The sequence below is a fragment of the Ambystoma mexicanum genome, chromosome 10 (assembly GCF_040938575.1).
Source record: "Ambystoma mexicanum isolate Mex_15411 chromosome 10, UKY_AmexF1_1, whole genome shotgun sequence".
Taxonomy (NCBI): Eukaryota; Metazoa; Chordata; class Amphibia; order Caudata; family Ambystomatidae; genus Ambystoma; species Ambystoma mexicanum.
Genome location: NC_090932.1, coordinates 1,633,852,917 through 1,633,877,748, shown reverse-complemented (window position 1 = coordinate 1,633,877,748; position 24,832 = coordinate 1,633,852,917). Strand labels below are relative to the sequence as shown.

At 47.5% G+C, this 24,832-nt stretch overlaps 1 protein-coding gene across 1 annotated transcript in view; it reads right to left on the bottom strand.

The window, feature by feature from the left end:
• The window catches only part of TXNRD2 (thioredoxin reductase 2), a 1,379,521-nt gene that overhangs the window by 163,518 nt on the left and 1,191,171 nt on the right, over positions 1-24,832 (bottom strand). The window contains exon 14 of the mRNA XM_069620040.1: positions 821-913. Coding sequence (XP_069476141.1) covers positions 821-913 — 93 coding nt within the window. The remainder of the gene's footprint in view (positions 1-820; positions 914-24,832) is intronic.

The following is a 24,832-nucleotide window of genomic DNA, read 5'->3' as shown; positions in this document are numbered from 1 at the left end:
CTTCTTACGTTCCCGTAAGGCTTTGGACGTGAGCGACTAGCAGTCGATACAGTCATCCGTGTCGTGGGCCTCCCCGAGGCACCAGAGGCAGGCGTCGTGCGAGTCCTTCACCGACATCTTGGACCCACACTCGCCGCACTTCTTGAAGCCCGGACGCGGGGTCGAAGACAAAGTAGAAGACATCTTCTTACGAAGGATTTTCTCACAAAAACGAACAGGTTCGAAGAACCGAGAAGAACAGAACTCCAAAGAGTCGAGGCGTAACCGAGATTAACGAAGCAACATGTTCGCGGAAAAAACAGAACTGAGGCTACGGGCGTCGTGCGTCCTACTTATCACATCGGATGACGTCGGAGGAGGTCCTCGACGACGGCCCATCGACGTCATCGACGCAGGACGCAGAAAAAAGTTTCCGAAGCGGCACAGCTGTGGTGATTACCTGTCATAGATATGGAATACGTCGGAGGACCCAATCCCCTCGAAAGAATAATACAAAATGACAAACTGTGAAAGAAAATGTATGAACATACCACATCATCTGGAAAGGTATTTTGTGGACAATGTCCGATATGTTTTTATACTATAAACCTAGTTTTCCAAGAACAACCTAGCACTCCTCCAACTGGCCTATTATTGCTCCTTCCTGTCGGCATGCTCTGAATCCAATTATGGCACGAAGCATGTTACAAACAAGTAGAAACATTGTACTCCTATGTTTCAAGTTGGCTCCCTCGTGCAGTAAGCATCCTCTCTTGTGCTATACAGAGGATCTCTCCTGCACATGTTGGACAATTCAGCACATGGACATGACTCATCTTACCTCAATGTGATCCTTTCCATATTTTTCCAGTGCCTCTTCTTCAGACAGTCCCACACAGCTATATTCCAGAGGGGTGAAGACTGTGGTAGCCACCTGAAAAAATGAAGGGCACAAAGCAAAGTATCAGTCTCGGTCTTACAGCATTGTTTCTTGTTTACTGCACTGATACTATGCACAGTCACAAGGTTCTAGTCCCGAGAACTGACTGTCACTCTTCTGACCGCTCTCCTTTTATACACTGGTTTTCCAATCCTGGTGCCACCGCGTGGGCGGCCAGAGAGCGAGAGGAAAGGAGGGAGCAAGTGTCCCAATGAGGAGGATCGCAGTCTTACGGGCATTAAGGCAGAGATCATTGGCGGCACACCATTCATGAATGGTGGCCAGACATTCTGGTATGAGAGAAGGAGCAGAGGTGCAGGAGGGGAGCCTGAAGGAGAGCTGGGTGTCATCCTCATAACACTGAAAGTTGGAGCGGAATGTAGCAACGTGGTTGGCAAGAGGTCCCAGGTAGTGGTTGAAAAGCCAGAGAGAAAGGTTAGACCCCTGGGAAGACCATAAGTAGAGCGCGAGATAGAAGAGAGTAAAGACCCCAGTTGGACCTAGGAGGGTCGGTCAGTGAAAAAGGAGGTCAACCAGGCCAGGGCATGACTAGTGATACCCAGGTTGTCACAGAGGCGATTGAGTAGGATGGCATGGTTGAATGAGTTAAAGGCAGAGGATAGATCGAGGAGAAAGAGGACAGAAGGAAGATTATAGACAAGATTAGAGAGCAAATTTTCACAGGTGTTTAAGAGAACAGTTTGTGCTTCTGGCAGCTCTAACGCCAGACTGGTGGTCATGGAGACAACCAACACATTCAGTATGCAGATTAAGCTGGGAGATGGGCAGATTTTCAGGAGTTTGCCCATGAAAGGAGGGATGGAGATTGGGTGAGAGTTAGCCGGAGAGGAAGGATCGGCAGAGGGCTTTTAAGAAAGGTGTGCACAAGGGAGTGCTTAAGGGGGATGGGAAGGTTCCCGTTGCAAAGGATTGATTGCAGAAATCGTCCAAGGCTGGAGCCAGGGTGTCGATGTGGTCCTTGATGGTTCTGGATGAGCAGGGGAGAACCTGCGTTGATGAGAATTTCATAGATCGAACTTGTCTAGAAACATCATCGGGGTGAACAGTGGAAAGGCAGAGAAAGGGACAAAGACGGGCCAGGGGTGGCAGAGGAGAGGAGGAGGAAGAGGAGATAGAGGAAGAAAGAGTGGGCAAGATGTCCTGTGTTTTAGTGGCGAAATAAGAAGCCAGAGCCGTGCAGAGAGACTAGGAGGGAACAAGAGGAATAAAGACAGCAGAAATGGCCGGCTCCTTCCAGATTTTGTAAAGTACGGCCAAGTTGTTAGATGCTGCAGAGACGCGGGCTTGGATGGAGGCTCCCTTCGAAGAGAGGACCCAGAGTCTGTACTGCCTTTGGAACAGCCGGCAGGCTAGTTTGTCAGAGGGTGCACCTGATGCCCTCCACTTCCTCCTAGCCGCCACCCTACACTTGCGTTTAAGTGTGGTGAGGTTGGAATTGTACCCAGAGTTGCACTTGGCTGTTGGCTTCAAACGGATCCTCATGACAAGGGCAAGGACGTCAAGAGTGTTAGTGATAGAGAGATGGAGGTTAGAGAAGGCTGTGTCAGAGTGTGAGTCAGCCAAAGGTGTAGGAGGAGGAGAGAAAGTAGCTGCTAAAGCCACAACCGACACACTTCATGGGCCGGATGACCGAGAAGGTAGGTGGCAGTGCTGGGGCTGGCTTGGCTTGAGGGGTGGAGACAGAGAGCTGGGAGGAAAGGAGAAAGTGGTTGCTCCAAGAGAGAAGAGTAGTGAGAGGGTTATAGATGGGGAGGTCTGAAGAGATCAGAACATCCAGAGTGTGCCCTGCAGAGTGAGTCAGGCCAGAGGAAAGAATAGAGAAGAGAAGCTGGTAGCATCCAGGTGGATGTTCAGGTCTCCGAGAAGTTGAGAGGTAAGCCAGAAGGGAGGAGGAGAGGTTAGCCCACTCAGAGGAAGAGGACAACCTTAGCCAGGTGGCCTGCAGATAGAGGCCACAGTGAGAGAGAAGCCAGCAGAGAGCCTCCAGCCCAGGCATTCAAAGAAGGAGTAGTGCTGCATTGGAATGATAGAAACAGGGATCCACTCTGGGAAAATCAAGGCTTAGTTCTGGGTTCGGAGAAGATCTTGTAGCTATCAGGCATGAGAGTGTCAAAACCCATGACAGAGCTGGCCGTCAACCAAGTCTCGGTGAGAACGAGTACATCCACATCAAGCTTTTCAAGGAGACGGCAGATGTCAGAGGAGTGTTTGACAGCGGAGCGAAAGATGAGAGTAGCGATGGCGAACAGGTTGCCACCTTTAAAGGACTTCCGTGGAGGTTTCGGAGGTGACAAGGGTAGGCAGAGGAGTAAGGAAGAGATTTCAGGGTAGTCCGAGAGGAAGAAGAGAGTGCCAGAGAGGTGGCAGAGGAAGGAGGAAACAGGGAGGCCGAAGAGGCAGCAGAGGGTGCCGGAGAGGTGGCAGAGGAAGGAGGCAGCAGAGGGGTAAGTAGGGATAGCAGGAGAAGAAAGGAAGTTGAGAAGGTGAGGGAAGTGTCTATCAAAAAGGAGGATTGGCCTAAGGGCCCTGGACTAAGACAGTGCCATTTAGGTAGACATTAATGATGGTCTTAGAGGAATGGAAGGGGGCCAGGAGGGCCTCCCACCGAGTGCCACCATTAATGGGAGTAGAGGAAAACGGAGAGAATACAGAGATCATATGTAGGCTCCATAGGCCTGGAGAGGGAATGACAAAGAGGATGCCGGTAAGGGTCTGTCTGGAGGAAGCACATGTGTATTAGCGATAGGGAGGCCTGGGTTGGTGAGCAGGATCTCCCTTTTGAGCTTCTTTCTGCCAGACTTAGTGAGAGGGATAGCATAGTTGATAGAATAGCAGTTAGAGAAGATAGGTTAGACAGAGAGCACCATAGCGGGTGCCGGGTGGGTGAAGGCATAGCTCTCAACTCACCCGCTTTTGGCGGGTGTCACCCGCCTTGAAAGCAGATGAATCACCCGCCAAGTCCCTCAGGCGCCCATTCACTTCTATGGGCCTCTCACCCGCCAAAAAGAAAATCGGGTGTTTTCACCCGCCTTGGAGACAAAAAAGGTTGGGAGCTATGTGAAGGGGAGGAGGGAGAGGGGAACCCAAGCAGGGGCAGGCAGAGTAGCGCTGGGGGCAGACAGGAGGGAGGCACAAGGGGGGACACAACAGGGAGGGGAGCACAGCACAGAAAGAAACACCAGACCTATGAAATAAGATGCAATACAGAACCATCAACAAAGCACACTAAACAAGGAACCTATGAGCTTGTCATATCTCAGAGTCGAAAGCGCTCTCTCAACACTATGCAAGGGGTCTGGCCACCACTTTTTTGCGCTGCCCCACAATGCCCAAGAAATGCACAGGTCATTTTTGAGAATAAGGTGACCTGGCCATTTTTACAGTTAACACAAACGAAAACAGCGAATCCTCTGTCCTTTTTTAATTTGCATTAGCTTTTTGAAAATCTGCCCCTTTGACTACAAAGAAATGTTTCTGAGACTGATCAAGGGAATCGTGGAAGTAAACACCTCGGCAAACAAGTTACTTATCCTATAAAAGAAAAAGGCTGCTGCTGTAGCAAATAGAAAAGGGAAGTAGTCCCTTTTCTATTTCTATGGCGGGAACAGAGGATGGGGGATGCAGCACTGCAAAAGGAGCAGAAAGGGGCCCAGCAAATAAGTGATAAGGAAGGGAAGGGGGTTGGTGAAGGGTGCCTTGAGGTTAAAGGGGAGTGAACAGGGAGGGGATGGGGACAGCGAGGAAAAAACAAAACGGCACGGGAAAGGGGTCAGGTGGGTGATTAAACGTATGATGTACACTGGCTGCGCTTCCAGTGTGCAATGGCCGAGCACCCCTTCACTGGTGCGAATATGCTTTTCGTCCCATAGATCACTTATCTTTTCCCAGATACAGACTGGTTGCGAACGTTTCTCAATGGGCATACAAGGGCATCGTGCAGCTCTGCGATGACTTTATCGCAGCTTCAGTGCCTCAAGCAGCACCAAAACGGATGTCTTTGGTACATAAACAGAGCACATAAAGCCGGTTACCCTATTATCACCCCTGTTCCCCAGTCAACTACAGATCATTTGTATTTATGGTAATTCTAAAGCGCAAACCGTCTTAAAAATTATAAACACCAAAAATGACAATGAAGATCAATGTTAGCTACCAGCCAAAAGTAAAATATATTAATTTAAAACTTCGATTTTTCTCGGCCCAACTTTTAAAATGTTCCGAAAATCGATTTTAAAAAAACGGCAATAACCACCAACTCATAATGTGAGAAAAAGAAAGGATTTCCGTTTTTTTCTAAAGTAAATCCAAGAGTGGGGTTTTAGGTGAACGTTCACTTCAACCAAGAAAGTGTAATTTGGAAGTAAGGTATGAGGGTTGGCCTCATGTTAAAGCTTTACCTAGCTTGAAAGTGATGCGATCAGCAAGTGGGAGCCAGTTCAAAGATTTCCAAATCGTAGAACCAGTCTCACGCTTCAAGGATAAGAATCTCGTAACAGTAGAGATGGGTCACTTATATCACTTCACCCACACTGGACCTTTTACTTGTGTCCAGAGACCCAATGCTTTATTTTCTATAATGGCTGTTTGACGCAGCCTCAATAACCTTGCCCTCAATCATACAGTAAATGGGCGGGATACTGCAATTGACACCATGCCCTGAGGTGGAGGCGGCTAAACGACACTTCCTGAAGAGTTCTGCAATGCGGACCTCAATTTCTTCTCAAAGCGTTGGGACACGTCGTGTCCAGCAGTATTGGTTCACAGGAAGCATGGGAGGGAATGACGGCGGGGCTACCGGTCCTAGCTTCACAAACTTTGGAGCACCCGGTCAGCTGATGACAATGCTGGTCGCACGTGAGCTTCAATTACCTGCAGGAGAACATGAGGCGCAAGGGGGACACAGTGGCAGAGAATCTATTGTAAGGGATAGAAGGTGTGACACATTTCAATGAACCCATGTCCTACATTGAAGTGTCTATTTTTTGTCTCGATATGATTAGATATAGTAACATTTCCGAAAAGGTCCGTGCAGCATCTTCGTGGCTGATATAAAAGAGATCCTTTTTTTGTACACAAAAAGGGCACAGGCAGTGTTCAGTTATTTCCCTTCAGTAGAGGGTAGAAAAGAGAAGAGGCACGCTGCTAAGGCTGTTTATAATGGTGGATCACAAGATTTCGGGTACCACCCTGTGACTATTGGTTCCCTGTTTTCCTTGTTGGCTTCGACACCCTAGGCCCAGATCTGTAGGTTGCCCACATGAACAAAATATGCTGTGCCAAAAGGCTTTGGTGTTATCATTTGGTTACCCTTTTCCTTTTGCGCCCCAGGTAGGTGCACCCACACATGTGCAGTACCGTTTTCATCGGGACACGTGTGGGGATGCGGGAAGGTAGGCCATGTGTTGTTGGCGGGGGGTTTCGGTGGGTGGCCAGAGCCAAATGTCTGAGATTGTCTTTTATTTCTAGTCAATTTCAGAGACATTTCCGTGTGTCCACTCACCGAAACACACTGCCAAGAACACATGGCCTACCTTCCCGCATCCCCACACGTGTCCCAATGAAAATGGTACCTCACATGTGTGGGTGCACCTACCTGGGGCGCAAAAGGAAAAGAGTAACCCCAAGCCTTTAGGTACAGCACATTTTGTTCAGCTCTTAGAGGGCGGTTGGATGTGTGGTGGGTGAAGTGAGAAGCCAAGTAGCTGGGTGCTTGGTTGGCAAGACGTTTATACATCAGTGCAAATGTTTCCAGAGAGACTCTGAGAGCCAATGTAGACTCCGTCTTGTGTCCGAAATATGCTGATTCCTATGGATGTTTAGGGCAGCTCTAATGGCATTGTTTTGAGTAACCTGTTGAGGTTATTTTGATTAGTTCCTAAATAGAGGGCATTGCAGTAATCAATTTTCGACATAATCAGAGTTATAGCCAATGTAGTGCAGTTGGCCGTGGTGGGGAAGGGGCGGCAAGCTTTATTGAGCTTACAGGTGTAAGTGGAGGCCGATATTACAGCATTAGTTTTTCTGGCTAGCGATAATGTAGAGTCAAGGTAGATACATAGGGTTTTGGTATCGTTGGATACTTTAATGGTGTTAGCATCGATGACGAAAGCTTTAAAAGAGGGGTCAAGTCTGTTGAGTCTGAAATGAGAGCCCAGGATGACGAGCTCTTTCTTTTCATCGTTAAAACAGAGTTTGTGTTGGGCCATCCAAGCCTGGATGACCTGCTAGATGACATTAACGGCATTGGTGTCGGCAGTGTGGTCTCCCGTGATGGGAATGAGTATCTGGGTGTCATCGGTGTAGTTCGTGTAATTGACGCCCACATAATCTAAGATATCGAACAGTGGTTTTGCAAACACATTACAAAGTGTAGGGGACACACACAATCCTTGGGAGACCCCTTGAAGGGACTGGTGAGGGTTCAGCTGACGCGGAAGGTGAGAAGACCCTCATGGACTTGTTGTCTAGAAAGGATCTGATCGAAGTGGTAGCTTTGTCTGAGAAGTGTGCTGTCAGTTTGAGGTGACAGCAAAGGATTTGGTGGTTAACCAAGTCAAACGCTGCCGATAAGTAAGAGTAGTAAAGCTAGGGACGTGGCCAGAGAATTCCAGTGAAACCTGCTACTAAGGTGCGATTACCACAGCTCTTGGGGGTTGTTCTGGGGTTTTGGTCAGTGATATCCACTGAGTGAATACCTAGGATAAATAGTTCGCGCCCACTTGTGTAAAGATCCCTAATGTCCCCCCAATAATTCGACATTTTTGCAGTCTAAACTTCAGTGTTCTCCTCACTTTGATCCGACTTGGATTCATGACAAAAAAAAACTCTGGAGAAATAAAAGCTTGAGTATGAGGAATAAGCTCTGGTTATTTAATATAAGGACAATCCTAACATTTTTTTAAACCATTAGGAATTTGGCAAACAAATTCTAAAATGTTACAGCTCATCTGTTGTACTTTGTATTAAGTCGTTACAAATAATTAATTGAATTACAATGATGCCTTTATTTTATTTATTTAATTTATAAAGCACCCATACAACCCGGAGGCATCGAGGTGCTGCAACAGACCAGTTACTTGCTCACAGCATGAGGGAGATAAAGCAGTGAAATACGGCGTACAAGGTCATGAGCAGGCATGCAGACAGCATTTTAGGTAAACAACCAAGTTTTGAGCGCTTTTCTGAATACCCAGTATGACGGTTCAGATCTTAGTGCAGGGGGTAGCGAGTTCCACTGTTTGGCTGCAAAATAGGGAAAACTGGAGCCACTGGTTTTGGCTCTTCTGACTTTAGGTTGGAGGAGTCGGTGAGCGTACAGGGTTTTAGTTCGCCTGGTTGACACTGTTCTGGAAATCTTCTGGGATAGGTAAGGGGGGGCAGAATTAGAGAGGCATTTGTTAATAGGCATTATTTTAAAAAGGATACACTCATGAATGGGTAGCCAGTGTACAGTTCTCCTGGCTGCATTAATGTGGTCCCTTTGTGAAATGTTGAGGGCAGGCCTAAGGGCATTGTTTTGTATGATTGGAAGCTTGTGTACAATTTCAGATGAAGTGCCAGCGAAGAGGACATTGCAATAATCCAGCCTAGATCCAATAAGTGCTCATGCAATTGTAAGGCAGCTCTCTGTAGTGAGAAAGGGCCTTGAAGCATTTAGTATTTTAGTTGCATATGCTGCTGATAAGGCGATACCGCTCACTTGACGGTAAAGTGAGAGGGTAGCGTCAAGGTAGACGCCCAGTGTCTTCACTGAGGGAGAGACAGGGACCAGGTTGTCCTCTATATAGAAGGCTGAGTACTGGGAGTTATGTTTTTTTAGAAGGGCATGGAGCCCTACTAGCAGGAGCTCTGTTTTATCTCCATTCAGACACAGATGATTTGCTGCCATCCAGGCCTGAATGGTGCAGTAGGTGTTTTCAGAGTGTTAGAGTCGTCGGCATAGGTGCCAGTGAGCAGGAGAAGAATCTGCGTGCCGTCTGCATAGTTGGTGTAGGCTATGCCGAGAGAATCCAAGCTGTCAAAGAGGGGTCTGGTGTATGTATTGTAGAGAGTAGGGGTTACACACGAGCCTTGTGTAACGCCACACCGGATGGGTGTAGGTGCAGCACTGGCATTATCAGCAAACACTCATGACTCTCCCTTCCAAGAAGGAGGCAATCCAGCAGATGGTTTCAGAGGAGAAGTTAGCTGAGGTGTTAAGGTTGTGACATAGGATTTTGTGTTCAACTAAGTCAAAAGCTGCTGACAGATCCAGGAGGAGGAGGAGGAGGGCTGGTTTCCCATTGTTCATAATCTCGTCCATCTGGTTTTTTAGATCAAGCAGAGCTGTTTCCATGCCGTGTCCGGGGCTGAAACCTAACTTGCGCATTCCAAGGATATGGTGGGTTTCTAGGAAGTGTACTTGCAGGAAAGCTGTTCCATCTAAAATTGTCAGGAGGATGGGATTACCCAGGCCTCCTTGAGGTTGCTGGAACAAATCCAGAGGAGAAGGACGTGTTTATGAAGGCTATAATAAACGGGACTAACATTTTCGGAACAGTCTTTGATGATGGTAGCAGGACAGATAACCCCCTTGCATCTTGAAGGTTAGGTTTTAAACTTTTGAGAATTGCTGAGTCTTCTAGCTCTGTAATCTTATTCAAGTGAAACTGGGGAGTATCTAGATTCTGGTGGGTAGGGCAATCAATAGAGACTAGGAAGCTGGGAGAGGCGTGTAGGCTAGATTGTTTAGTCAGAATTCTTTTGTTGAGTAGGTCAATTGTATTCAGCATTGCTGTTTGGATGCTAGTGCACCAGTCCTCATCCTTGGCTAGTGAAGGTGGGAGTGTAGCAACAGATTCTAGCTCTCTGAGGATCGTGAAGATCTCTCTAGAGTCTGATTTTGCATTATCGATACGTGTCTTGTACGTCGAGGATTTGGCCGCAATGGATGCCTGCTTGTAAATCAGGAGTGCTTTGGTGTAATCTAATCTTGATCTTGAAGATGGTTTTTGTGACGGTGTGATACAGCCTGTCGCTTTTTGTTCCTAAGTTCAAGGAGCTCTGGGGTGAACCACAAATTGGAGTGTTTTGAGGGTTTTAGCTTTACGGGTTACTATTGGTAAAATGGTGTTAACTGCATCCATTAGTGTAGTGTTGTATATGTTACCCAGAAAGATTGGATCTTCAGCAAATGGTTTTAGGTTGGGTGTGTCAAGCAGCGGCAGGATCCGTTCTTTGGCGAGTTTACGGGTGTTGCGTGCTAGTGAAGGTGGTAATGGGAGGGCACGAGGTAGTCTTTTCTTTAGTTGTGGGATAGTAAAGTTGATGATATGGTGGCCAGACCAAGGGCATGGAGTGTTAGATTCAATAGAAATAAGGCAGTTGAGGTCAGCGATGCAGTCCAAGGTGCGGCCCATAGTGTGGGTAGGATTGTTGAAGAAAATCTGAATCTCAATGTGGTGAGGGCTTTTGCTAAGGAGGCTGCTTGAGGGACTTCTGGGTCGTTGTGTCCTAGGTTAAAGTCACCTAGGAGGAGTGTTTTAGAGGTGGTCTTGATGTTGTCTCCAAGAACATCAAGGAGGTTCTCTTTTAAATTTAAGGTGGGGGCAGGGAGGCGATAGATGATTTGTAATGTGATGGTGCAGGTGGGTGAAATATTGAGGGAAAGGATGACATGCATTACTCACCGTAATAGCATTTCTGATGATTGTATCTGCTTAGATTCACATGCTGTGCATATGGTCCGACATCCAGTGGTAACCGCGGAGTATTGCATCTTGTCTTTCGAGGATCGAAAGGGGACGTCAGCATAGATGTGTCTGTAACACGAGCCCTAACGTGACATGTAGTGTACCCAAAATCCCTCACATGCCGAGGTCCCTCAAACTGTATTTCTTGTGCCATGAGGGAGCCCAAGGCTAACGTGAGTGAGTCATAAAAGAGAGAAAGTAGTAAGACATCTATGTTCCTTCCAACCGAGCAGGGAGGAAGGGTGGGCGCATGTGAATCTAAGCAGATACAATCATCAGAAATGCTATTACAGTGAGTAATGCATGTCTTCTGATGCTTGTTAATCTTGGAATCACATGCTGTGCATAGACTAGCGAGCAGTACCCGGAGTTGGAGGTGGGTTGTGTGAAGGAACATTAGTGAAAACATGGATGTCATATTACTGCTTGCCCCACCTGAGAATCAGACCTAGAATGAGTGTCCAGGCAATAGTGTTTTGTACAGGTGTGTACAGAGCTCCAGGTTGCCGCTTTGCAAATGGACTCTAGGGGTACATTTGCAATGAATGCTATGGATGCCCCAGTGCCTCAAGTAGAATGTGCTCTGGGCTTGAAGGGCAGTTCTCTCTAAACAAAAGTGTAACAAAGTGTGATGCATTTGACTATCCTCCTTGAGATAGCCGACTTAGAGACAGGATCCACTTCTCTGCCAGCTGCCACTGAAACTAAAAATTGGCTCATTTTTCTCAGTGGTTTTGGTCTTTCCAGGTAAATCATGACTAACCTGTGCACATCTAATGTGTGAAGGCTTCTTTCGGCCATGTTAGTGGGGTTCTGGAAGAAAGCGGGAAGTTCTATTGACTGGTTCACGTGGAACTTGGAAATAAATTTTGGCGCCAATCGAGAATGAGTGCGCAGAACCACCTTATCTCCGTGGACAGTAACAAAAGGGTCTAGTACTGAAAGGGCCTGTAGTTCACTAGCCCTTCTAATAGAAGTGATAGCCACTAGAAAGGCTGTTTTATAGGTAAGGTCTTTTAGACTTGCCTTGTGCATAGGCTCAGAGGGGGACCCCATGAGTCTAGTCAGAACCACATTTAAGTCCCACCCGGGAGCTGGGTTAGAAATGGGGGGATGAATCCTTTTAACCCCTTCCATGAAAGCTTTAATAACTGGTATTTTCCACCATGACACCTTTTGTTGTGACGTAGTGTAGGCTGAGAGAGCAGCTAAGTGAACTTTTAGGGAATTAAAAACCAGGCCTGAATCCAGTAAGTGGGTCAGGTACAATACAATGTGAGTAGGAGAGCAGTCAAAGGGATTGACGCCCTTGGCATTACACCAGATAACAAAGAGTTTTCATTTACTGCAATAGCAATACCGGGTGTTGGGTTTTCTCGCTTCCCTGAGTATGTCCATACATCTCTGAGGGAGTTGAAGGTGTCCGAACTCTATGACCTCAGGAGCCAGGCCGCTAAATTCAGAGTTGCAGTGCAGTGCATTGTTTATCCCCTGTCCTGAGATAACATGTGGTACGGGCAGGGCAGTTTCATAGGAGGGGAGAGGGAAATCTCCATCAGATGAGAGAACCAGGGTTGGCAGGCCCACGTGGGGGCCAACAATATCATGGTGACTGGTTCCTGGTGCATCTTGTGCACAATCCTGCTGAGTAAGGGAGTCGGGGGGAAAAGCGTAAACAAATTTCCCTGACCATGCTATCCAGTGCCCGTTCCCCTTAGAGCGGTTCTGTGGGTACCTGGAGGTGTAATCTTGGCATTGAGCGTTCTCCAGAATTGAGAACAAGTCGATCTCTGGGAAACCCCATTATGCGAAAACGTTGGAGAAAATGGCTTCATGTAGTCGGCATTCCTACACTATAGGCAGTGGGAAATCTCTGCTGAGCACATCTGCCAGAAGATTGAGTTCCCCTGGAACGTGTTGGGACAACAGGAACATCCTGTGTTTGAGAGCCCATATCCAAATGTTTTGGGACAGCTTGGATAGCCCTGGAGTGTGTGTGCCCCCTTGTTTGTTCAGGTAGTACATGGCTTTGTGCTGTCTGTCACGATCAGGACTGTCTTTCCCTGTAACTGTGTCTGAAAGGCTTTCAGTGCTTTGAATACCACTAATAGCTCCAACCGATTTATGTGGTGGGATGCTACTTGTGGGGACCACACGCTGTGCGCCGTCTGCTGAAGCAGGTGAGCACCCCACCCCGTGAGTGATGCATCGGTCGTGAGAGTGGCTTCTACTGCAGGGGTGGTGAAGGTCTTCCCCTTCAAGAGGTTTTCCCTAGACCACCACTGCAGAGAGAGAACGAGGGCTGGCGAGACAACTACCAGATCTTCCCATTGTCCGCTGGCCTGACACCACTGGCTGTTGAGCCACTCTTGCATGGGACCATGCGCAGACGCGCATGAGGAAACAAGTAAATGCAGGATGCCATCATCCCCAACAGTCGTATGGCTTTGCGTAACGTCACTTCCCGACTGGCTACATATTGAGGGATCTGAAACAGCATGTTTTGAACCCTCTCGTTGGAGGGGAAGACGAGGCCCTCTTTCGTCCGAATTAGAGCCCCTAGAAACTGTTTGAGTTGACTGGGGTCTAGGCTGGATTTCTTCTTGTTGATGGAGAATCCCAGACTGAATAAGATGTCTATTGTCATCTGAGTGTTCAATAGACATGTTTCGTAGGACTCCCCTGTTATGAGCCAGTCGTCGAGGTAAGGGTACACCGGGATGGATAGTCTGCGCAGGTGTGCTGCCGCTAATGCCAGTACCTTTGTAAACACCCTCGGTGCCGAGGCAATGCCGAAGGGGAGTACCTTGAACTGATAGTGCTTGTCTTCTATCATGAACCTTGGGTATTTTCTGTGCGCTGGCAACAACGAAATATGAAAGTATGCATTTTCATGTCCAGTGGTGACCTGTTTCAACAGCGGGATTACTTCCTGTAAAGTGACCATACAAAACATTTGATGTTTGACAAACTTGTTCGCTGGGCGCAAGTCGAGCACAGGGCGCATGGCGAGATCCTTTTTGGGTACAAGGAAGTACACTGAATAAAATATCCTTGTTTACCTGTAGAATAGGGACGGCTTATATGGCGTCCTTTCCTAGAAGGGTCTGCACCTCTTGCAGTAGGATTTGCAGGTGGTCAGGCGTGTTGATCTTGGCAGTCTGAATTGGGGTGGTCGGGCAAATTCTATACAGTATCCGTGCGTGACCGTCTTCAGTACGCACTGGTCTGTTATGCTCTCCCATGCGGTAAGGAAAGATGTTATATGCCCCCCAACTGGGGTTGCATGGGTGGGGACCTGGATCTGCAGGTCATTTCTGACCAGAGGCGGGGCGCCTCTGGGATTGGAACCTCATCCTCTACCTTTCCCACGCCGCTGTCCTGGATAAGTGGCGGAGGTATTAGACCCTTGTCCCAAATTCCAGTTGTATCCTGCATTATACTGGGTCTGGGAAAAACGAGATTGCCCACGAAAGGATCGGCGGGAGCCGTTTCCTCTCCGAGGAGAGGGTTTCTGGGTAATCTGTTGGAGACTTGAGTGTCTCATGCTCCTCCTTGGCTGTTTCAAGAGCATCGTCCACTGCCTTGCCAAATAGGTTGGTCTCCTCAAAAGGTTTGTTAATCAGTTTTGCTTGGGTCTCTGGCTTGAAACCGAAGTTCCTCAACCATGCATGTCTCTTGAGCAAGGTACCTTGTGCCATGGTTCTCCCCCCTGTCTCGGGAGCGTCCAGAGTGTTTTTGAGCACATTCTGGTTCACCTGCTTGCCTTCGGAAACGATGGCGAGCAACTTGGTCCTTGTAGGTTCTGGCACTTCCTGAAGGCCTTCTTTTAGAAGGTTCCACTAGACATCTGCATAGCTGGCCAATAGCGTGGTGTTATTGGCTATACGGGTGGTAAACGCAGCAGCCGTTATTCTTTTCCCCAGTGCATAAAGTCCCTTTTATTCCTTATCGGGTGGTGCCTCTCCTGTAGACAGGGGAACACCAGCACGTTTTCTAGTGGTGGTAACCTCTAACGAATCCGGAATGGCATGACCGTTGATATAGGCAGTGTTGGTCGGAGAAGGCTTCATCTTCTTCCCTGTGGTGTCGAGATTTTTCCCCTAATTTGCCTGACAAAGGCACAGGACTCTCAACGTAGTCCTGGCGGGGTTTGGGGCGCTGTGGCCTGTCCTTTGGCGCGTCTCTCGGCTGTTCTTTGTGCTTCGCCGCCTCCTTCGACCACTCCTTCAGTCTAACTGCCGAAGTAATCCTTGCAATGCTCTCGGCAATGGTAGGAGATTACGGGCGGTCTACCGGCTGAACCGGAGGCTGAGCGGTGGATCTCACCGCCACCCGGGCCTTAAGCTGCTTCTGCACATCCTCCTGGAGCGCCTCAACGTCCGCATGTCTTTTAGTGTTAGCGCCCTTTACTTTGGATTGCCCAGTCGCAGCCCGCGACTGCGGTTGTGGGGAAGGTTACTGATCAGAGGATCCCATCGAAGATTTCAACGGTTCTGTTGGCGCTTTGGTATGCTTCGACATAGCCGCCGAAGCAGAACCTTGGGTTGTGTGTTTGGTGTTATGATCGTGTGGGCCCCTGTCGCTGGGTGTTTTCCTCGTAGCGTGATTCACGTCAGGCCTGGTGGGTTCAGTGACGGGCGTCGTGGACCGAGAGCAGTCCGCTGTTAGGTCAATGGCTTCCGACACGGACGCCTGGTCATTGCTAGTTCCCCTGTCACTTTCAGCGGTTGCAACAGCGGGGGAAGAACATTCGGCCTGCGACATGCTGTAGGCTGCCCACTGCTTTTAACGGCGCTCTTTCACCGTCTTCGGGCGCAGGAGTCTAAAGGCCGCGCAACTCGCTTTTTTATGGTCGGGGGGGGGGAGCAGACAATGTTGCACCAAGCGTGCTCGTCCTTCCAAGGATATTTGGCCTTGCACGAGGGACAAAATCTAAATGGCGTCTTTTCTATAGTGAAAGACAATTAGAGCGATGACAAAACCCAGGGAGCAGAGATGGTGAAAGCGGAAAGGCATACTTGCAAAGGATATGTCCACCCTGACCCCACTCTCCCTTCTGGGTAGGCCGGCCAGAAGGCCGGCCACCTGGACGGCAGCGCCGCCTGGATCAACAGGTGTTGAAAGTCAGCAGCAGTCTTCGGCGTTGTTTCACAGGATTCAACAGTCAAAGTGACTTACCGGGAATAACGACAAAGTCAATAATAATGACAATACCGCTATCTCTATGTAAGAGCTCTGCATTAGGGCGATCAGTAACCTGGTAAAAAACAATCTGAGGGACCTCGGCCCGCAAGGGATTTTCGGTACACTACACGTGACGTTAGGGATAGTGTTACAGACACGCCTATGACGACGACCCCTTTCGATTCTCGAAAGACAAGATGCAATACTCTGCGGTTACCACAGGATGTCGGACCATATGCACAGCATGTTATTCTAAGCAAATTAACAAGCATCAGAAGTCTCCATTACCTTCCAGGGAGGAATTGATCTGTCTGATACTCAGGGAATCTTTTGCCAGGAGCGCAACTTTGCCACCTCAGGCAGAGAGCCGGTCTTTTCGGTAGATAGTGTAGCCTGGTGGGATGGCTAGGGATAATGCTGGGCCTGCAGCTTCATGAAGCCTGGTTTCAGATATGGCCAAGGCATCTAGGTTGTGTGAGGTTAGGAGGTCATTTATGTCTAGGGCATGTGAAGGCATTGAGCGTGCGTTGATTAGGGCACATTTAAGGTTGGGGTCTTTTCGACTTGGGGCAATGGTTAGTTTCTTGTTTTTTTAAGGATGTATGGGCAATGATTAATAGGGTAGGCAGCAATAGGATGGGTAGGTGGAGAAGGACGTGGAGAGTTGAGTTTCATTGCTGTGAGTGTTGTAGGGTTTGGAAGAATCTTGCTATTTGCAGGAGTAAATAAAGCAGGGACAGGGCTAGGGCCGATAGGATGGTGGAAGGGAGGAGGAGTATTATATAGTACATTGGGCCACAATTATTGGTGAGCAAAGGATCTGTAAGGTCAACAGGGATGTGACAGGAGGTTACATTGGCAGCTGTAGCAGGTTTAAGGGGGCCAGTGTCAACATTTCCGTGTTCAGAGTATAAAGGTTCAATATTAGAATTAATGAAGCAGTCCTCCCCACCCCCAACAGTTTGTTATACAGGTAATGCAGCAATGTTTCCCATCATTTTCTGTGGTGCAACAATCAACATCTACATTTACTGGGTAGTAACGTATATTCCTAACGTTTTCCTTGATCGTTATGGGCCGGATTTGGCCAGTGCACCAGTCTTTGGGGGTTACGTGCGGTCAATGCAGTTCCATATAGTGTGTATAGAGGGCGAAAGGCATGGTCCGTTTTGTTCTTCATTGTATACCCTGTGACACTGGTGGCGTTGGGAATGTCACCAGCAGGGTGCTGCTCGGCAGCATTTACTGATTGCATACTGTGCTGGAAAGCATTGGGGGAGGAGGCCATCCGGCGGGTCACAGTCTAACGTAGATTTGCTTCAGTGGAGGTAGCTGTAGAAAGTACTTTCGTTGGGAGGGGAATGTTCTCTGCAATGGGATACAATGCATACTCAATGAGACAGGCACGGAACAGAAGGCGAGCATCGCTGTCATTGGACTTGCACGGCTTGAGACAGACATTATATGCAAAATGCGCACGATGGGGTGGCTGCACCACTTATCCGGCTGAGACAAATGGTAGAGGCCTTATACACAGGCCTTGATAATAGGCCAGCTTTGCCTCCCAACTTTCAGGGGAGTGGGTGGTGGGATGACCAGGGCACCAGCCAATCAGCTACAGGGCAGCCTGGGAACACAGTGGTTGTTCCTCCACAGTGGCGGCCATCTTATTGTCGCATCTAGATGGGATTTCGGTCCCTGTTGTAGTGCAGGCCTCATCTGGGCAGAGCTCCAAGGTGGAAAGAGGGCACTCTTCTTTCTTCTTCCAGACCGGCAGAGACAAAACACCTATTCCTCAAGTTCCCTCCAATCCCAGCATTATATTAAATATATACAGCTAACAATTTAAATGTTTCTGAAATAACTCATTTTAAATATCTGGAAAAATCGGACTGCTTGCCACGTGTTTCGTGCTTCCCTACCTGCTAATGCAGTCAGAAAGCACGTGCTTCTTCAGGTCCTCAGTAAATAAATGAGATATTTTATCTTTCCGTAAACTCTCATTAATTTCTTCTCAAATATGTGTACTAGGAGTTTTTTGTGTGAATGATTGATGCACACTTATGTAAATATCCACTCTTAGGCTTTTCTTCTTTTTTTTGTCTCTTTATGTTGTGAACTTTAATTATGTCATTGGAAACAGACATTGCATTGATTAGGCTTTATTTCTGCTATTTTATGGCAAAGAGTAGTGTTACATTGTAAGGAAGGCATGGTATTAATAGTAAACACATACACAATAGATGCAAGTTTCAAAAACCTTTATTTTGTAGTTTACTGGAGTTGGTGAAACTCCTAACTGGACCCAACTCTAAAATGGGAGTAGTCCTGACCATAAAATAAACAAACGAGTCCAAGTCAGTCTAGTCGAAATAACAGGCCTATATTAAGAAAACCTAACCTTGCACACCTTCGCAAATGACAAATGTCTAAGGTGAATGCAAAAAGGAAAAATAGAGTCTTTAGGCGTCCTCCGTCTTAACACAAATACACAGTTATGTTCTTGGCTTTCACTTCATCACAGTTCAGCACAGGCTTCCCTCCGCCAGCCTCAAGCCTGTCTTTCTCTTTGAATGGGTCCCCTTCCCCACGTTCTATCCTTATCTCTTTTTACTGTCGATGACTTTCAAAACTGCAAGGATTTAACACAGACTGCTGCATTACCACTTTGACCGCCTTTTAAACAATTTGACAATCAACAATCTTCACAACACCAATGCTCCTTGGTACTTGTAGTTTTACTTTTGCCCTCTTGGCAGTTTCATGTAGATTGCTTTGCCCCCAATTAACTCTTTGTCGGGATCGCGGTTACGTTCTCGCCTTCGTTTCCCGCTTCCCATTACTCAGAACATTTCACATAGACTTTCCAATGTGCGATTCCGCTTCACAAACCACTCTGTTACTTTGTATACTTTTCTCAGCATTCAATCATTGTTCTCTTCATTACGTGATTTATCGGCACACGCACAACCTTCAACTCTTGTTGCATCTTTCTCTTTTGCTCTTAACACAAACCAGGCTTTTGTTTTCCTTCGACAACTCACCGGTCATGTTAATTGGGCTTCTAACTTCAATGCTTTTCTCATAGCAGTCAAGGCCATTGCCAAACGCTCCCTCTGCTCCTCCCCAAATCGGTCGTTCACCCGGGAGGGTAGCGGGCCGCCTAGAAGCACTTTGAAGGTTTGTCTTTTTTGCTCACTCGTTTTTGGTCATAGAACGCTTACAGCTTTCCGAAAAGGATGGAATTCTCACCTTGCTCTCTCTCGTTCTCCGCAGCAGCCAATCTGCCCCTTGGCCTTCCAACTTCCATAGCCTGGTTCGCATCAGCCCCACAAACACTGTTGCTTCTTGTATCCAGCCTCGCTCAGAGTGCGCCTGTGCGTGCCACCTTTTATCCTGCGAGGGAGTGTTAACAAGTGGCAGGTGTAGGTAATTTGTATTACGTGCCTGGCTCTGCTTAATCTCATTAGAGGGACAGAGCCATTGCAAAACAGCCCCCACTCCCTGTGGACCAGTAGAGTATTTAGTCTTTCTGATGCCCTAAGTCCAAATAAGTGCATGCACCCTGCAACTTTACTTCACCTCTGCCGGACTCTGCACCTTCACCAGATTCCGCCCCTTCAACAAACTCTGTCCATGTTGTCCAAACTACACCCCTTAGCCCCCATGTTGGCTCCATAACCTTATAAGGACGTTTTTAAGGTTGCAGGGATTAGAACGTTATTGCCACCTCTTTATTAATTCAAGCCTGTTATCGTTAGTTGAAAGAGTGTTTTCAGACCTCTGCTGCACTAGATTTGGAGAAGGCAGTGTGTTCTACGGTTCTGTGCACTACAGAGATAATTGTTACGGCTAATTGTCTATTAAATTAGGTCCGAAAACAATATTTTAGAGCAAGCAAAAAGAACATAAGCTGTCTGCCAACCGGACACAAGTGAGAGAAGGTTGGAACGAGGAATATTGGTTTCAATGCTAATATCTGGTTTCCGTCGCAAATTGCCTTCTGTCACTCTATGAGGAGCACCTAAACGAGTCTGTAATATGAATGCAACAGAACTAAATTTCTACATCTGGTCTTGTGAAATGGTAAAGTTTGCATATAAAATATATACAAGTGGTACAGGCACATCTTATAAAAATGCTGAATAAAAAGAACTCCACCCCCTTCTCATGGTTACAGTTCTGGTGTTAGCTGGGGGCAAAATGGAAATAAGCAAGTTACTTGCTGCAGCTGATGTACCTCCAATCCCTTGGGCTGGAACGCTAATTAAACTCTGCCTGGGCATAAACACCTCCATAGAGTAAAGACAGTTGGAGAGGTTTCTTGGAATATTTGGCTGTGCATTCTCATGGTGGTAATGGATAAGGGGTGACCCTGAACAGTCATGTGTGAGAAGCAACAGCATTCCTCGTAGCTGCACAATGGAGGCACATTTTATAACAAATTAAGCGGTACATACTTTTTGCATCATTGCTGTTTGTGCAATTGTTCAAAATACCCGACACTCCGAGAGCACAAATGTGCAATGGATCAGGTGTTCCAGCACAAAATTACGTTTGTGGGTGTGGTTTAGGCTTTGGGTCTTGCCAATTTGCATTTAAGGGAATTTAAAATGTTTGCTAACTCCATAGAGTTGGTTGGACTGCACAATACATGGGAACATTTTGAGATTTGTAGGTATAGTTATAGATGTCCTGCTGTCGTTTGAAGTATTGTTTCACAGTATAAGTCCTACCTTGTATTTAAAGAACAAGTTACTTACCAACTGGTAACGTTCTTTCGATTGGATGTTCCTCCAACGTATTCCACATCTTTGACATGTAATGTCCACAGGTGTGTACTTCGGAAACTTTTTCGGCAGAGGGCGTCCTGCGTAGATGGCGTCGGGCCGATGTCTCTCAAAGGTCTCCGTTCAGGGCGACGTCACTGGATGTTATAAATAGGACACACAGCGCCTGTAGCCTCAGTTTATGTTTTTTCCCCCATAACGGGTGACATCCACACAACCAATGCCTGATTGAGTGCACATAGCCTGTGGAAACGAAAGCTGCAATCGCATAGGAAATTCTCCAGAGGGGCAGGCTGGGAGGGCGATGTGGAATACGTTGGAGGAACATCCAATTGAAAGAACGTTACCAGTTGGTAAGTAACTTGTTCTTCGAATGGATTGTGTCCTCCAACGTATTCCACATCTTTTATTCATTTATTCGAATTTGTAGAGTGTGCAGCAGCACGTAGGCATTGTGGCACTTGTTACAGACAGATTTATTAGTTACAGAGAGAACTACGAGGTGCAGCAAGACATGATACATTACACACATGAGAGATAGCGTGGCATTGTTGTGCTTGTCCCAGAACAGAATTCACAGTTGCAAAAGAAGGCAGGGAAAAAAACAGTGTGTTACAGGCATAGGAAAGGGCAGGCAATCAAGGGTTTAGGCGAAGAGGGAGGTTTTGAGTTTTTTTTCGAAAGGCCAGGAGTGAGTTTTCTGATCTGATGTCAGTGGGTACTGCATTCCATAATCTAGTTGCAATATATTGGAAGCCTAGCCCACCAGCTTTGGATCTTTTGATGCATGGGGTGTGGAATTGGTTGGTGTATTGAGTTCTGATGGGCCGAGTGGATGTGCCTATCTTCATAGACTCTGATAGATAGGAAGGCGCCGAGTAGGTGAAACATGTGTAAGTGAGGGTGAGGATTTTGAATGTGATGCGCTCTTTGACCGGGAGCCAGTGAGCTGACTGTATGGCCTAGGAGATTTGTTCCCTTTTGGGGATGCTTAAGGCTGCTCGATGCGCATTATTCTGTGAGACTTGGAGCCGTTGGAGGTTTTTTCCAGATGTACCCGCTAGAAGGGTACTACAGTAATCTAATTTGGCACCAATAGTGGCTCTGACTATTGATAGGCAGTTGGGCATAGATAAGTAGGGTTTTATGGCATTTATTAGCTTAGTTGTGTGTGCTGAGTCGGAAGTGATGGCGCTAACCTGTCTAGTCATTGATAGTGTGGAGTCTATGTATGCCCCTAGAGTCTTCATGGATGTCGAGACAGGGATAGTGGTGTTGTCAATTGTGAATTTAGCATAGTGTATTCAAGTTTGGCTAGTGTGTTTTTTAAACCTAGGATGATGATTTCCATCTTCTCCCCATTGAGGCAGAGGCCATTATTTGCCATCCAGGCCTGGATGGTGGAGTATATTCGGTGGAGTGCTTCGGAATATTTGTTGTAGATACCGGTGAGTGGGAGAAGTACCTGCGTATCGTCAGCGTAGTTGGTATACGCGATACCCATGTGTCAAGCTTGTCGAAGAGGGGCTTTGTGAACAGGTTGTACAGTGTCAGTGCTGTGCAGGGGCCCTGTGGGACTCATGGTTGTGGGATCTGCGTTGGCTATATTAGAGAATGCTTTCATTGCACTGCCTTCCAAAAAGGAGATGGCCCAGAGGGCTGCTTCTTTGGAGAAGTTAGCAGAATGAGTAAGGTGCAAGGTGAGAGTTTTGTGGTCCACTAAATCGAAAATGGCCAAGAGGTCAAGGAGTAGCAGTAGGGCTGGTTTTCCTTTGTCCATGATTTGGGTGATCTGATTTTATAAGTCTACTAGTGCTATTTCCGTGCCATGTCCTTTGCGGAAGCCAGATTGTCTAGTTCCGAGGATGGAATGGGCTTCGAGGAAATGTTGTACCTGATTATGGGCAGCTTTATCTAAGATCTTGAGGAGGAAGGGCACAGTGGTTATGGGTCTGTAGCTGTTGGGCTGCGTAGGCTTTTTCAGGAGGGGACGAACTCACGCCTCTTTTATGCTATCTGGGATGATGCCTGATCTGAATGAGGCATTGATGAAGGCTGCAATGGTAGGTGCGAAAATGTCAGCGCATTCCTTGATGAGCTTAGGTGAACATATGTCTCCTTTGCATGTGGACGGTTTTAGGTTTCTAAGGAGGTTGATAACTTCTGTTTCAGTGAAGTCGCTGAAAGAAAAAGTGGTTTGGTGATGTTGGGGGTGGGGAGGGGAGTTTGTTTGCTTGGGTCCGAGGTGGTGAGGTAGGGTTTTACAGTGGTCCTGAATTTCTTTCTGCAGGAGATAAATTTTGTTTAGCATGGCCGATTGAATACTGGCACACTATGCTTCATCTTTGATGATCTCGTCAGGGGAGTTGGGAGGTGAAAAAAGCGAATTGAAAATGGCGAAGATTTCTTTGGAATGAGAGTTAGCATTTGAGATGCAGGCATTAAAGGAGTTGGCTTTGGTGATGGCGGCTTTGTATTGGTTAGAGATTATATTAAAGCATTTTTTGGTAGTGACCCTAGTGTTGGAAGCCCTAAAAAATGGCAATCCCTTTTGTGGGAGCAGAGAGTCTGTAGTTCTTCTGTGAACCAAGAGTTGGTGTGCAGTGACTTTTTTTCTTTCAAGTGGGGCTGTTGATGGCTTTGGTGAGAGTGTCTTTGTAAATGTCTGCTTAAGTGTTGGGGTTGCTGGAAAGGGGGGGGCAAGTGTTGGGATATTTAGGTGAGGGCAGAGGTTTTCCTGTGTGAGTTTCTTAAAGCTTCTTGCTTTAGCTACGGGGGCAGGGATGGGTGTTTTAGAGATAGCAGTGATGGGCATGGAGAATTCAATACAGTTGTGGTTTGTCCAAGGCATGGCTGCATTGGAGGTGATGGTGGTAAAGAAATTGTGGTCTGCAACCCAGTCCATGGTGCAGCCTTTGGAGTGTGTGGCGCTAGAGGCTTTTTGTGTGAAGCCTAGGTCAAGGAGCTCTTTGGCGAGGGATGAGCAGTTTTGTCTTTGGCATCATTGAATCCTAGGTTTAGGTCTCCAAGTAGTAGCGATTTAGTGGAGCTTTTTAGGTTGTCACTGATAGCGGTGGATAAGGTGTTCCCTGAAAGTCAGAGGGGAGACCCGGGGGGCGGTAGATGACGTGGATATTGACAGTGCTGTTGCGGGGACAGCGTAAGCTTAGCAGCCAGAATGTCAGAGTTGCTAGCCGGAGGGTGACTAATAAGTCTGAGAGGGAGCGTGTCCTTTGAGATGAGGGCTACTCCACCTCCTAGGCGACTTAGCCTGTCCTGTCTGAGGATAGTATAACCTGGTGGGGGAGAGAGGGCGACGGCTGGGCCGGATGCCTCATGTAGCCAGCTTTCTGTGATGGATAGTATATTGAGGTTGAGATTGGTTAGTAAATCGTGTATTTCTAAGGCGTGTGCTGGGAAGGAGCGAGCGTTGAGGAGGGCACATTTAATAAACAGTGTCTGAATGGTTTTGGGTTCTGCAGGGATGGATGTGGTGGTTAAGTCTGTGGTAGATTGTGTAGCCTGTAGGATGGAATACTTGAGCGGGCGGGTGTAGGCATGCATGTAGTAGTGAGTTTGGTGTGTGTGGGGTATCTAAGGTTGGGGCGGGAGCCCAATCGCAGATTCCTGAGTGCGGTAGGTGTGGGAAGACACTTGAGATTTAAGGTTAGCGTCCAGGCTCTGAGCCTGCTGAGTCTATTGGCTAAAATGGAGCAGGACATCAGGTGAGAAATGAGTGTGTGCAAGTGGTGAGGATGTTGTGTAATAGTAGAGGTGGACAGGGTGGTGTGTGGAGAGAGAGCTGAGGTGAACAGGTCAAGTGGTGGAGGCGCACAAGTAGGTTTAGTGTTGGTGGTGTTGGGACAGAAAGTAGTGAGGGTGAGGCCAAGTGCGAGCACAGTGGTAGCAATGAGGCTAAGGTGCTTAATTGTGACTTTAGGGAGCATGGTGTCCCTGGGAGAGAGCAGTGGGCATCAAAGTCAACAGACGCTGGGTAGAGCCATACAGTGGCTTGCAAGGAGGTGTGGACAATATTCGGCTAGCGGTGTAAAGCAAAAGTTGGCAGTACTGATATGTGTTAATAGTGGCTAAGGCAGGGTTGCAACGCTGAGAGGGCAGTAGCAGATTGGAGTTGGCACAGCTGTAGCGCCGTTGGCAGGCGTGAGGGTGGGCAACACAACAGT